Here is a 15,000-nt window from a genome sequence, read left to right as displayed (position 1 = left end):
GTGTGTGTCTGTGTGTGAATGTGTGTGTGTGTGTGTCTGAGAGAGAGCTGTGTGTGTGTGTGTGTGTGTGTGTGTGTGAGCTGCGTCTGTGTCAGTGTGTGTGTGTGAGAGCTGCATGTGTGTGTGTGTGTGTGTGTGTGTGTGTGTGAGCTGCGTCTGTGTCAGTGTGTGTGTGTGAGAGCTGCATGTGTGTGTGTGTGTGTGTGTGTGTGTGTGTGTGTGTGTGTGTGTGTGTGTGTGAGAGCTTCGTGTGTGTGTGTGTGTGTGTGTGTGTGTGTGTGTGTGTGTGTGTGTGTGTGTGTGTGTGTGTGTGTGTGTGTGTGTGGTGAGTGTGTGTGTGTGTGTGTGTGTGTGTGTGTGTGTGTGTGTGTGTGTGTGTGTGTGTGTGTGTGTGTGTGTGTGTGTGTGTGTCTGTGTGTGAGTGTGTGTGTGTGTGTGTGTCTGTGTGTGAGTGTGTGTGTGTGTGTGTCTGTGTGTCTGTGTGTGTGTGTGTGTGTGTGTGTGTGTGTGTGTGTGTCTGTGTGTCTGTGTGTGAGTGTGTGTGTGTGTGTGTGTGTGTGTGTGTGTTGGGTTTCATTCCTGGTTCAGAGGATGTAGAGACTTCACTCTGTCGCTGCTGTGATGCGATTTTTTTATCATTTATTTAAACACTTTTTGTTTGTTTGTTTTTTTGCACTAAAGACCACTTTTTTCTAATCGGAGGCCTGAAACTTGTTCAAATGTAAAGTAATATTTTCTTAAATATGAGACTTTTTGCTAAATTGATATTCATATATTCATTAATATTTATTAATAGTATTAAGACACTTTTAAACACTCGTGTACGGACAGGGTTTGTTAGCATTAGCATTGTAGGAGTGGGATTAGCACTAGCATTGTAGCTTAAAGTTCATTTGTTAGCAGTTGACAGTAATGAACTGATCACATGATTTATTCCTCTTCTACAACTGTGTTCATGTTGTCACGTGCGTTAGAGCGGCTCGAACCGGCCGTCCTTCACCACACACTCTTTATTCTCAAAACTTCACTGATTATTCTAATCTTAATTTCTATTTGTAATGAATCAAAAACACTAATTATAACTGACGACTGTAATTGTGGGAGGGGCTTTACTCTCAGTCCTGTCAATCAAAACAATAACAGCCAGTCGGGAAGCAGGTGGTGTCTGATGAGCAGCTTTAAGTGTGTTATAATGTAATAAATACAGGAAGGGATCTGTCCTTGTCCTTGTTGTTGTTGTTGTTGTTGTTGTTGTTTATAGTGTGTTAAGTAACGCCCACTTCTGATTACACAATGGTTCATTGGTACCAGTGACTTGTCGTGTCAGTCGAACAACAACATTTGCGTATCGAAAACCCTGATTGGATAAATTGCTCATCGGTGAGAAAAACACGTCACCATGGAAACCCTCCTGAGTCGTTTTAGACTAAAGTAAAATTAAAGGTAAACTTTTTAACTACAGTTTACACACAATGCAGAGTTTCTGTGACTACAAGACACGTGACGACGTTTTCACACGCTGTCCACTTTCTGTTAGGGTGTCTGTTGCTAAGCGACTAGTCGTCACATTCTAACACTGCATCGTTTCCCAGTGTACACATGTAACACCTGATGTACAGTTAACTCTGTAAGCTTTATAACCCCGGGAACAAGCTGGGCTTCTGTCACCTCACTTCAAAATGACATGTGTGAAATGTCCCTTTACCCCAGAGGTAAAAACAGGGTTCAGAACAACAACAACCTGGGGTAAGATCAGTGTGAATGCCTCTTTCCTGTTTGTCCTCCAGTGTAAAAGCTTTGTTGTAAGGTGTCTTCTGTTCCAGGTGATGATGACAAGCTGCAATGAAGAAGAAGCAACTAACAAGTGCAACTGTTTATGATCTGTGTATTTACTTCAATGTGGAGGTTAAAAGTTAAAGTGACTGCGCTATTCTACTGTACTCTATTCTACTGTACTCTATTCTACTGTACTCTATTCTACTCTATTCTACTGTACTCTATTCTACTCTATTCTACTGTGCTCTATTCTACTGTACTCTATTCTACTGTGCTCTGTTCTACTCTACTCTATTCTACTGTGCTCTATTCTACTGTACTCTATTCTACTGTACTCTGCTCTATTCTACTCTGCTCTATTCTACTCTACTCTATTCTACTGTACTCTATTCTACTGTACTCTATTCTACTGTACTCTATTCTACTCTATTCTACTGTACTCTATTCTACTCTTCTACGATACTCTATTCTACTGTACTCTATTCTACTCTATTCTACTGTACTCTATTCTACTGTGCTCTATTCTACTGTACTCTATTCTACTGTGCTCTGTTCTACTCTACTCTATTCTACTGTGCTCTATTCTACTGTACTCTATTCTACTGTACTCTACTCTATTCTACTCTGCTCTATTCTACTCTACTCTATTCTACTGTACTCTATTCTACTGTACTCTACTCTATTCTACTGTACTCTATTCTACTCTATTCTACTGTACTCTATTCTACTCTATTCTACTGTACTCTATTCTACTCTTCTACGGTACTCTATTCTACTGTACTCTATTCTACTGTACTCTATTCTACTCTATTCTACGGTACTCTATTCTACTCTATTCTACTGTACTCTATTCTACTGTACTCTATTCTACTCTATTCTACTCTATTCTACGGTACTCTATTCTACTGTACTGTATTCTACGGTACTCTATTCTACTGTACTCTATTCTGCTGTACTCTATTCTATGGTACTCTATTCTACTCTATTCTACTCTATTCTACTCTATTCTACTGTACTCTATTCTATGGTACTCTATTCTACTGTACTCTATTCTACTCTATTCTACTGTACTCTATTCTATGGTACTCTATTCTATGGTACTCTAAGCTACTCTATTCTACTGTACTCTATTCTACTCTATTCTACTGTACTCTATTCTACTCTGCTCTATTCTACTCTATTCTACTGTACTTTATTCTACTGTGCTCTATTTCTACTGTGCTCTATTCTACTGTACTCTTCTACTGTGCTCTATTCTACTTTGCTCTATTCTACTGTGCTCTATTCTACTGTGCTCTATTCTACCATACTCTATTCTACTGTACTCTATTCTACTCTGCTCTATTCTACTCTATTCTACTGTACTTTATTCTACTGTGCTCTATTCTACTCTATTCTACTGTACTTTATTCTACTGTGCTCTATTTCTACTGTGCTCTATTCTACTGTACTCTATTCTACTGTACTCTATTCTACTGTGCTCTATTCTACCATACTCTATTCTACTGTACTCTATTCTACTGTGCTCTATTCTACTGTACTCTATTAGACTGTGCTCTATTCTACTCTGCTCTATTTCTACTGTACTCTATTGTACTGTGCTCTATTCTATTGTAGTCTATTTTACTCTGCTCTATTTTACTCTGCTCTATTTTACGCTGCTTTATTCGACTGTACTCTATTTGACTGTGCTTTATTCTACTCTGCTCTATTTCTACTGTACTCTATTGTACTGTGCTCTATTCTATTGTAGTCTATTCTACTGTGCTCTATTTCTACTGTACTCTATTTTACTCTGCTCTATTTCTACTGTACTCTATTCTACTCTGCTCTATTTTTACTGTACTCTATTGTACTGTGCTCGATTCTATTGTAGTCTATTCTACTATAGTCTATTCTACTCTACTCTATTCTACTCTCCTCTATTTTATTGTGCTCTACTTTACTTTACTTTTCTGTACGCTACTCTGCAGTACTCTATTCTACTGTATTCTACTTTATTCTACTCTACTCTACTCTACTGTACTCTGCTCTATTTTAATCTATTCTACTCTACTTTGCTCCGCTGTACTCTATTCTGCTCTACTTTACTTTAATCTTCTCTATTCTATTATTCTTTACTTTATTCTCTACTTTAGTCTATTCTGAGCTACTGTACTGTATTCTACTCCACTCCACTCCACTCTACTCTACTCTACTCAGACCTTAACACTAAAGAAGGTGAGCCACAGTATAAACAGTAATCCATGAGGATTTTTCATGAGGTGTTACAGTAGGTTAAAATCTCTCACAGCATCTCCTCTACAAATGTCCTTCTTGTCTTCACCTGAAGGTGTTTCCATTTTCTCAGCATGTGTTTTTATGTTAGCAAGTCAATGCCACATTATACTGTATATTCTCACCAGTATCCAAAACGCAAAACATATGGCATCAGTGCAATGCATGAAATATACAGCATGACTGTTTCAGTTTTCAGAAACTGTTGATCTCCTGGGATTAAAAAACTTCAACAACTCACCAAATCCAGTGTGCTGCAGTTCTGCAGGTGGAATCGTGTCCGATTGCTTTAAGCTAACAGGAAGTCTATGGTAACTATAGTGTTAATCACTGAGCGGAAAAGAGTCTCTGAACATACAGTATAAAACATTGAAGCTTTAGGTGCCTGAGCTACAGAAGGCTACATCAGGTTGTGCTCCTATCAAATAAGAGCCGGACTCTGAAGCTAAAAAATCTTTGTAAAGAAAAACCACATAAATAAATTCTGAGTGCAGCTTTAATTCTAGCAGTTTATTCTTTAATTGATTTGTGGCACTATCGGAATCATTAAAGTTGGTGGTAATGTGCAATTTGATTGTGTTATTTATTTTAAAATTTATAAAAATTTATTCATCGGGCGTCATCGGTCATCGAGGCAGGATACACCCTGGATGGAGTGCCAACCCTTCACAGGGCACACACACACTCTCATTCACTCTCACACACACACACACACACACACTCACACACTACGGACAATTTTCCAGAGATGCCAATCAACCTACCATGCATGTCTTTGGACCGGGGAGTAAACCGGAGTACCCGGAGGAAACCCCCGAGGCACGGGGAGAACATGCAAACTTCACACACACAAGGCGGAGGCGAGAGTGGCAATTTAATGTAGCAAATTAATTTACATGCATGCTTTTGTCGGGTGGGAGGAACCTGGAGAACTTGGACATATGCAGAACATTTAACACTCCAGAGATATGGATCAGACCAGGGACCAAGGAAGGACAGAAAGGAATCTTGTGTTTCTTGTGTCTTTATGGAGGATAGGTGGAGTAAAGTCAAACCAGCAAGAGGTTTGATTTCTACAAGTAGGTTAGGGTCTGATTTTGGCTACATCTGGTGGCACATGGGAGAAAAACCTCCCAGGAGCAGATAACAGCAGTTAATGCTGAAGAGTACAAGAGACTGAAAAAAACATCTGAGTGGCATTTGTGGAAAAAAAATGCCATTTCACATCAGATCCCCAAGATGTTCTTAAAGGAAACTGCGTGACTGAATGAAGTTAGACAAAAGGATAACTGGTTGTCCAGAACTACCAGTATGGTCAGTGCATACAAAGCAGCTTAGCCTTGCTGAGATCTCCTTTCAGGTACCATCCATGACAAGATGTCCACCTGAGACGTGAGCAGAAACATGAGTATCTGCATCATCATAGCAATAGTAATGAAAACCCATGTGGAGATACGACCTCGTTGAAAGAATAAGGATAAAATAATAAAAGAAGCGCTAGCATTGAGTCTGATGAGACACCGGTGAAGAGTCTGCATTTGATTGTTCCTCTAGGGAAGAAATAAACGACTACTATGCGCTCAGATGTTCATTCACAGCCTCCTAGGAACGGACAGAGGAGGTTTTGTGACCGACCATGTTGGAGGCTCCTGAGATCCAAGAACAACTAGAACCATTGATAGATTGATAGAACTCGCTGCAGAAAGCTACAAATTAAGAGCAACAGTGGAGTTTACTACACTGGGTGGGATGTTAGAGGTCATTTTGTTTAGGAAAGAGGGACCTGACTAACAGTGTGGCCAATGATTTTTGAACACACCCACACACACACCTGCAAACCCACACACATGCAGACCCACACACACACAGACCCACACACACGCAGACCCACACACATGCAGACCAACACACACGCAGACCCACACACACGCAGACCCACACACACGCAGACCCACACACATGCAGACCCACACACGCAGACCCACACACATGCAGACCCACACACACGCAGACCCCCACACACACACGCAGACCCCCCACACACACACGCAGACCCCCCACACACGCAGACCCACACACATGCAGACTCACACACATGCAGACCCACACACATGCAGACTCACACACATGCAGACCCACACACACGCAGACCCACACACATGCAGACCCCCACACAAGCAGACACACACACACACGCAGACCCACACACACGCAGACCCACACACATGCAGACCCACCCACACGCAGACCCACACACACGCAGACCCACACACACGCAGACCCACACACATGCAGACTCACACACACGCAGACCAACACACACGCAGACCCACACACACACGCAGACCCCCCCACACACACACAGACCCACACACACACATGCAGACCCACACACACACTTGCAGACCCACACACACATGCAGACCCACACACATGCAGACCCACACACATGCAGACTCACACACGCAGACCCACACACACGCAGACTCACACACATGCAGACCCACACACACACAGACACACACACATGCAGACCCACACACATGCAGACCCACACACACACAGACACACACACATGCAGACTCACACACACGCAGACCCACACACACACAGACACACACACATGCAGACACACACACACGCAGACCCAATAAGTGATATCAATCAGTAATTCATGATATTTTAGACATCTACTGTGGGCTTTTTCCAGGATGTGTGCAAGTCTTGCTTTCTTGAAGGCAGTTGGTACACGACCAGGTCTTATGGAGTCATTTATGATGGAAATGATGAAAGAAGGTCTTTAAAGAAAGATGGAGCATTGTGGTGAAGGATCCAGTGTACATGTGGTGGGATTGGGCAAGACAACCTGTTATGCAAAACTTTATTCTTTATTCAAATTGCCCCAAAATGTAAAATATATTCCTTATGAATGTGTATTCTTATCTTCTATATGTACTTCTGTCAATGTCCCAATATATGTTGTCATTGTGCAAAATTATTTGATGTCAAAGCTCTAAATTCAGTTTCTTCTACTTTTACTTTACTATCCAGTAACTAGCCTGCTAGCTAAGTTGGCTAATGTTAATAATATTAAGCTATATGGAAGTTCAGTAAACACTTAGGTGAGTTCATACATCGAGGTTAATTAGGTTTAATGAAATCTTGGGCATTAAAAAATTATTTAGGGCAATATCCTGAAAATGAGAAAAGCTCGTCTCTGCCCTCTGGCGGCCTAACAAGGCAATAACAAGCACAATAGTATTAATATATATCAACATAATAATAATAATAATAATAATAATAATAATAATAATAATAATAATAATAATAATAATAATAATGTGTACAAAATAAAGAAATTAGATTACCAAAGGATATAAGAAATCAAATCTATTAAATAAAAGATTAGCTCCATTAAATGTGTTAATTATGCACAGAATTTCAGATGTTTGTGGTTGTAATGATTTTTTGTTCGGGTTTTTGGGATGAGAAATTTTCAGAGCTGGAGAAAATCGAATGATGATTTTATTAAACAAGAAAACTCCTAAAAACAGAAGAACATTTCTACACTGTAGAATTGGGGTCACAGAGATGAAATTGCACTGTTTGTTGGGGTCACAATCTGTGTGTGTGTGTGTGTGTGTGTGTGTGTGTGTGTGTGTGTGTGTGTGTGTGTGTGTGTGTGTGTGTGTGTGTGTGTGTGTGTGTGTGTGTGATGTGTGTTTAGAAAGTCTAAATAAACAAGGACATCTTTTCTTTGAGTTTGACTTCCAGTAACCAAAACCTTTGTATTATCATTATTATCAGAAGGTGATTAATGTCATCTCGGGGTGATTAATGTCATCTCAGCGGTGATTAATGTCATCTCAGCGGTGATTAATGTCATCTCAGTGGTGATTAATGTCATCTCAGGGGTCATTAATGTCATCTAAGGGTTATTAATGTCATCTCAGGGGTGATTAATGTCATCTCAGGGGTCATTAATGTCATCTCAGGGGTCATTAATGTCATCTAAGGGTTATTAATGTCATCTCAGGGGTGATTAATGTCATCTCAGGGGTCATTAATGTCATCTAAGGGTTATTAATGTCATCTCAGGGGTGAATAATGTCATCTCAGGGGTTATTAATGTCATCTTAGGGGTGATTAATGTCATCTTAGGGGTGATTAATATCATCTCAGGTGTCATGTCATCTTAGAGGTGATTGATGTCATCTCAGGGGTCATTAATGTCATCCCAGGGGTCATTATTGTCATCTAACCCTAAGTATTGAAATCTTATAAAAAAATTTTTAAAAAAACAATGACAGTATTTCAGCTTTTTATTAACTCTGTTCTTTTATTTATACAAATAAGTAATTATAAAATATCATTAACATTTAACAATTATATAAACATTTAGTGTACATTTATTAACAAACACAAAGTTTTTTCTCCAGCATTTTGTCTGCACAACAAATCCATTATAACCTGATTATAATTGTGTCACATTTAAATGTACATTTAACATGACGTATAAAAAAAATCAGATTTTTATTTATTTATTTTTATCTGATTTAAAATAGGTGTAAATTTTAAATTATGTATTTTGTAAATCTTAATGTATTTTGTTTAATAAAGGCATAAACACCTTCACTCCAGTCCGCTGGGGGGCAGTAGTGACTTTTGACTAGTTTTTAACGTGCCGGGAAAAAAACGTTAGCAGAAGACGATTGTAGCTAGCGTGATAAACTAGCGAGAAGTTCCGTGCAAAGTTTTTGTTCGTCTCAAAGCGCGAAATTTAAGCATTTTAAACGACTTTATTTTCTCTCTACGCACGGTTACCTAGGTAACATCATGCCGTAAATGTGAATCTTCACAAAACAAGTACAGCGACAGTAAGTATCACAGTAACGACTCATTACGGGTGGGTTTGGCGAATGATTTTAGTCTATCTGTATTCCGGGTGATCCCGCCTCCACTCCATCATGCCTGCCGATGATTGGTGGATGGCTTGTAATGGTGAGTGTAGCAGCCAATCGTAGCGCAGAGTTGCGGAAGTATAGGGAACAGATAACACCCGTTATTGTCCCTTTAACAGCATTTATACATAAAGCTGAAGTTTTTAATATTTAAGTCTTTTATGTTTTTTTTGTATAAAACAGTAATCATGAATAATTAAAGTCATAAATACATTCTGTTAAAAGACAACAGAAGATTTTTAAAGTTCGTTTAAGTTATTCGTGTATAGTGTGTAGAAATTATATAAAATAACATTATATAAGATAACAATAAATAAAATAACATTAAAGAAACTATTTTTTAAGTTTAATTAGTTAAAGTGGAGTAAAAGGTATAACGTGATTTCCTCTTTGTGTCAAACTTTAAAGGAAACATGCAGCTGAAGCACTTCCTGTAAACAAGTGTGTGTGTGTGTGTGTGTGTGTCTGTGTGTGTCTGCGTGTGTCTGCGCGTGTGTGTCTGCGCGTGCGTGTGTGCGCGTGCGTGTGTCTGCGTGTGTGTGTGTCTGCGCGTGCGTGTGTCTGCGTGTGTGTGTCTGTGTCTGCGTGTCTGTGTCTGCATCTGTGTCTGCGTGTGTGTGTGTCTGTGTCTGCTTGTGTGTGTGTGTCTGCGTGTGTGTGTCTGCGTGTGTGTGTCTGCGTGTGTGTGTCTGCGTGTGTGTTTCTGCGTGTGTGTGTCTGCGTGTGTGTGTCTGCGTGTGTGTGTGTCTGCGTTTGTCTGCCCGTGTCTGCGTTTGTCTGCGTGTGTCTGTCTGTGTCTGCGTGTGTCTGTCTGTGTCTGCGTGTGTCTGTCTGTGTCTGCGTGTGTCTGTGTGTCTGTCTGTGTCTGCGTGTGTCTGTCTGTGTCTGCGTGTGTCTGTCTGTGTCTGCGTTTGTCTGCGTGTGTCTGTCTGTGTCTGCGTGTGTCTGTCTGTGTCTGCGTGTGTCTGTCTGTGTCTGCGTGTGTCTGTGTGTCTGTGTCTGTCTGCGTGTGTCTGTCTGTGTCTGCATGTGTCTGTCTGCGTGTGTCTGTCTGTGTCTGTGTCTGTCTGCGTGTGTCTGTCTGTGGCTGTGTTTGTCTGTGCCTGCGTGTGTCTGTCTGTGTCTGCGTGTGTCTGTGTCTGTCTGCGTGTGTCTGTCTGTGTCTGTGTCTGTCTGCGTGTGTCTGTGTCTGTCTGCGTGTGTCTGTCTGTGGCTGTGTTTGTCTGTGCCTGCGTTTGTCTGTCTGTGTCTGCGTTTGTCTGTGTCTGTCTGCGTGTGTCTGTGTTTGTCTGTGTCTGTCTGCGTGTGTCTGTGTCTGTCTGCGTGTGTCTGTGTCTGTCTGCGTGTGTCTGTGTTTGTCTGTCTGTGTCTGCACGTCTGCGTTTGTCTGTCTGTGTCTGTGTCTGTCTGTGTTTGTCTGCGTGTCTGTGTTTGTCTGCGTGTCTGTGTTTGTCTGCGTGTCTGTGTTTGTCTGCGTGTCTGCGTTTGTCTGTCTGTGTCTGCGTGTGTCTGTCTGTGTCTGTGTCTGTCTGTGTTTGTCTGTCTGTGTCTGCAACAATAACTTTATCTGAAGTCGTCAGTAATCTCCATTGTTTTTACAATGATCCCCTTCCACAAACACACATCATGAACATCAGACCTTGATATATCTCAGTTCTTTAATTAAACAGGACCCTCATGGCGACCTGATTGTCTCTCTTACTGAAATCAGATGGACTCTAATTTGACCTTGAAAGTTAACAGTAATCCTAAAGTTTCACATACTTTCGCCAGTGTATCATATCGGTCGATATCGATAATTACTGATATCATTTATGACCCATTTAAAATAAGGACCAGGAGAAAAATATATTAGATTTAAACCTTTTTATTTTAAACGTAACCTTCTACTGATCAGAATCCCCTCAGTTATTAAGACAGAAATGTCACCAACCGGGAAACCTCCAATAATTATAATGTAAACATGAGTCTAAAGTCACAATGAACACTTAACTATTATCTCTTAACATTTAAGGTGGGAAATGACAGAAAATGTAAGAAATGCTTAATAAAGTGTAATAAAATAGTGTAAAGTGTTAAATATAAACGAGGACGACGGTCTTGCATAATTTGCAGACGAGATTGTGACTACGGTCAGACTTATAACATCCAAAAAACTGCCATACTGACTGAAGAGGAATCCAGCAGACCGGCACGAGATGACGATATGGCACAACCAAACATGATACTGTTACATGATTAGCTGTTAGCGTGTCACTCCCTACGTTGCTAGGTTACCAGAGAGCGAGTGCCTTTGTTAATGCAACCAAGCTCGCTTCGCGATCTCTGTTTTCTTCCGACAAAGAATAAAAAATATCGGGCGTTTTATCGGACACATTTTTTTATTGATATCGATGACGTGTCTATCGCGATACATAATCGTTATCATTTTATCGCCCAGCCCTAATTGGAACATTTTCCTGATTAAAGTATGTTATATAATATATTTGTCTGATCTGTGTGTGTTCACTTTGTCTGCTTTTAGAACTTGTGTAAAATTCTGATGATGTTTTGGGTCACATTTATGCAGAAATCTAGACATTTCTAAAGGGCTCACTAACCTTCAAGCGACACTGTGTATATATATGTGTGTGTGTTATACACATAACACGGTGCTGTGGGCGGGGCTTATTTCATACCTGGATTATTTAAGCACACCATTTGTTCTGCTCTAACAGACCCATACACACTCGTTTATCTGACACTAAAGAGAGAGATGAGCAGAAACATCAAACACCATCAGTCGTCATCGACAACGAGATCATTAATAATACAATCCGGCTGCTGTTATAGAGAATTAATCAACCCCTTCTAACCAATTAGAGTCCAGAATTCCAGATCGATCAAAACGAAGTGTGTGTAAACGTTAGATTCCGGTGCAGTAAGAACGAACTGAAGGACGCGTAAAATGTAAAATAAAAACTCCGAAGGCTGTTGACTAATTTCTCTCTCTTCAGGAACTAAATCCGATTTTTCTGCCCGTTTAATTTACTTTTGCTGCCAGTGTACATCCGTCTTCACCCAGCGAGCGCCTGAGGGTCCGTTACCATGGCGAAGCAGTTTACCATCGACGATGCCTTCTCATTGGAGGGGGAGGATGAAGGGGTGGGGCAAGAGGAGGGCTTGGACGGATGGAAGGATAGAGATAAAGAACGAGATGGAGAGATGACGTTCGGCCCGCTGACGTTCTCCAAACCACAGAGTCTTCCGTCCTCCTGCACCGGAACGACAGATCACAGCAACCTGAAATACCAGGTCAGGGTTCACTCCCTTTATCTCCTTCATTTTATTTTATTTTATTTTATTTTATTTTATTTTATTTTATTCTGTGGAAAACTAGAAGAAAAGTATTTCCATATTGTATCTGCATATTTTTAGATCATATATATATATATATAAGCTGTTTTTTTGTTATTCAGAATAAATATTATAATAGATAAGAAATGCATATTTAATTTTTTCAAACATTTAATTCTTTCTTTATTTGAAAAAAAAGTTCTACACTGTTTTTAAAACATGTATATATCTGCTCTTAGACTTTAACTCCTGTTTTTTAGTTTTTACTTTACTTTATACAGTAGTTTGTTTTTGTTTGTAATTTGTTTTGTAATTTCAGAACAGAATGTTTATTTAATATCAAACTGATTTAATTATTACAAATATTACTCTGTTACACAGAAAGAGAAATTAATATGATTTAATTATTTAATTATAGAATCTAGATAAAGATAGAAATAATGTCAGTAGGAGGAAGAGATCGTTTTTATTGTGTGTGTGTGTGTGTGTGTGTGTGTGTGTGTGTGTGTGTGTGTGTGTGTGTGTGTGTGTTTGTTTAAATCACAGAACCTGGAGAATGAGGAGGTTTTGGGCAGTCCTGTAAACTCCACCTTCAACAACCTGTTTAAAATCAGGTCAGAATTTCAGTTTGATTCTCATGTAGTCTCTCTGTCTGCCCGTCTGTCTGCCCGTCTGTCTGCCCGTCTGTCTGCCCGTCTGTCTGTCTGCCCGTCTGTCTGTCTGCCCGTCTGTCTGCCCGTGTCTGTCTGTCTGCCCGTCTGCCTGTCTGTCTGCCCGTCTGTCTGCCTGTCTGTCTATCTGCCCGTCTGCCCGTCTGTCTGTCTGTCTGCCCGTCTGTCTGTCTGTCTGCCTGTCTGCCCATCTGTCTGCCCGTCCGTCTGCCTGTACGTCTGCCCGCCCGTCTGTCTGCCCGTCTGTCTGTCTGCCCGTCTGTCTCTTCCCGTCTGTCTGCCCGTCTGTCTGCTGCCCGTCTGTCTGCCCGTCTGTCTGCCCGTCTGTCTGCCTGTCTGTCTGCCCATCTGTCTGCCCACCTGCCTGCCTGCTTGCATATTCATATCACAATAATTGTTGAAACCTTTATAATGCTGCTTGAAGATATTATAATATAGTATTGACACTTATTCCTGTATTCCTGCGTATGTGTGTATGTTTGTCTGTCTGTGTTTGTCTGTCTGTGTGTCTGTGTGTGTATGCCTGTGTGTGTCTGTCTGTGTGTGTGTCTGTGTGTGTGTCTGTGTATGTTTGTCTGTCTGTGTTTGTCTGTGTGTATGCCTGTGTGTGTGTGTCTGTCTGTGTCTGTGTGTCTGTCTGTGTGTCTGTCTGTGTGTCTGTCTGTGTGTCTGTCTGTGTGTGTGTCTGTGTATGTTTGTCTGTCTGTGTTTGTCTGTCTGTGTTTGTCTGTCTGTGTTTGTCTGTCTGTGTGTGTGTGTGTGTGTGTGTGTGTGTGTGTGTGTGTGTGTGTGTGTGTGTGTTTTACAGTGATCCTGCTACGCTGTCCTACTGCAGTTCTCAGTGGTCCTTCAGCACACTCAGCTCTGTTACACAGCTCTCTGCACATTGCTGCGGGTAAATACACACACGCACACACATACACACACTCTCTCTCACACACACACACACACACTCACACACCACACACTCACACACACACACTCACTCACACACTCTCACACACACACTCTCACACACACTTTCACACACACTTTCACACACACTTTCACACACACTTTCACACACACTCTCACACACACACTCACTCACTCATTCAGACACACTCACACACTCATTTATACACTCACACACACACACACATTGCCAAACGAGTCTCGGGCCGGCCACGACTGAGGTGCCCTTGAGCAAGACACCGAACCCCCCAAACTGCTCCCTGGGCGCCGCAGCATAAATGGCTGCCCACTGCTCCGGGTGTGTGTTCACGGTGTGTGTGTGTTCACGGTGTGTGTGTGTTCACTGCTGTGTGTCTGCACTTTGGATGGGTTAAACACAGAGAACAAATTCTGAGTGGGTCACCGAACTTAGCCGTATGTCACGTCACTCAAAGCACCGGCTCTGAACCAGGAAAAGTGGTTCTTAAGTAGCACCAAAACGTTGCTGGCCTACACTTAAGAACCGCTTGCATCAGGGGCTGTGGGCGGGGCTGTGGGCGGGGTTATTGTTAGCGCATTTGATAATGTACCTTAAGTACACTAATGTTTAATACACTTTTCTTTACCACAATATGATCAGTTATCAGCACACATGATAGTAGGTAGCTACATGCTAAGGCTAACTTTTTCTGTGTTAATGATAAAATAACGTTTTCCTCGATCACAACCTCCGTTTATACAGATTACACGGAGCCGCACGTACACGTCGGATTCGCCGCGTTTGGGTGTTAATGTAGGTTCACAAAGCCATGAGCATTAACAGTAAAGCAACATCCGCCATTGTTGTTGTTATGTTTGTGTTTGTCACTGCTGCGCTAACGTCGCTGTGTAACGTGACACGTATACAGTGACGTCACACTCGGCTCTGTGATGGCTCTCTAGCCGCTGGAAAGGCAAACCGGTTCTTAGAAGGTTCTCCAGTGGAACCGACTTTGAACCAGCACCAGCGCTAGCTCTGAACCAGGGGTATAAGTGGCTCAGTCAAC

General features: G+C 41.4%; 1 protein-coding gene across 1 annotated transcript in view; it reads left to right on the top strand.

Annotated features, from left to right (window-relative positions):
- The first annotated feature begins 8,719 nt into the window (after positions 1-8,719).
- The window catches only part of tmem134 (transmembrane protein 134), an 11,932-nt gene continuing 5,651 nt past the window's right edge, over positions 8,720-15,000 (top strand). Inside the window, exons 1-4 of the mRNA XM_027156993.2 lie at positions 8,720-8,930; positions 12,058-12,308; positions 12,897-12,964; positions 13,830-13,916. Of these exons, the coding sequence (XP_027012794.2) occupies positions 12,102-12,308; positions 12,897-12,964; positions 13,830-13,916 (362 nt within the window). The 5' untranslated portion in view covers positions 8,720-8,930; positions 12,058-12,101. The remainder of the gene's footprint in view (positions 8,931-12,057; positions 12,309-12,896; positions 12,965-13,829; positions 13,917-15,000) is intronic.

The sequence above is a fragment of the Tachysurus fulvidraco genome, chromosome 4 (genome assembly GCF_022655615.1).
Source record: "Tachysurus fulvidraco isolate hzauxx_2018 chromosome 4, HZAU_PFXX_2.0, whole genome shotgun sequence".
Classification (NCBI taxonomy): Eukaryota; Metazoa; Chordata; class Actinopteri; order Siluriformes; family Bagridae; genus Tachysurus; species Tachysurus fulvidraco.
Note: the sequence above shows the minus strand (reverse complement) of the source record. Positions and strands in the feature narration are given on the sequence as shown.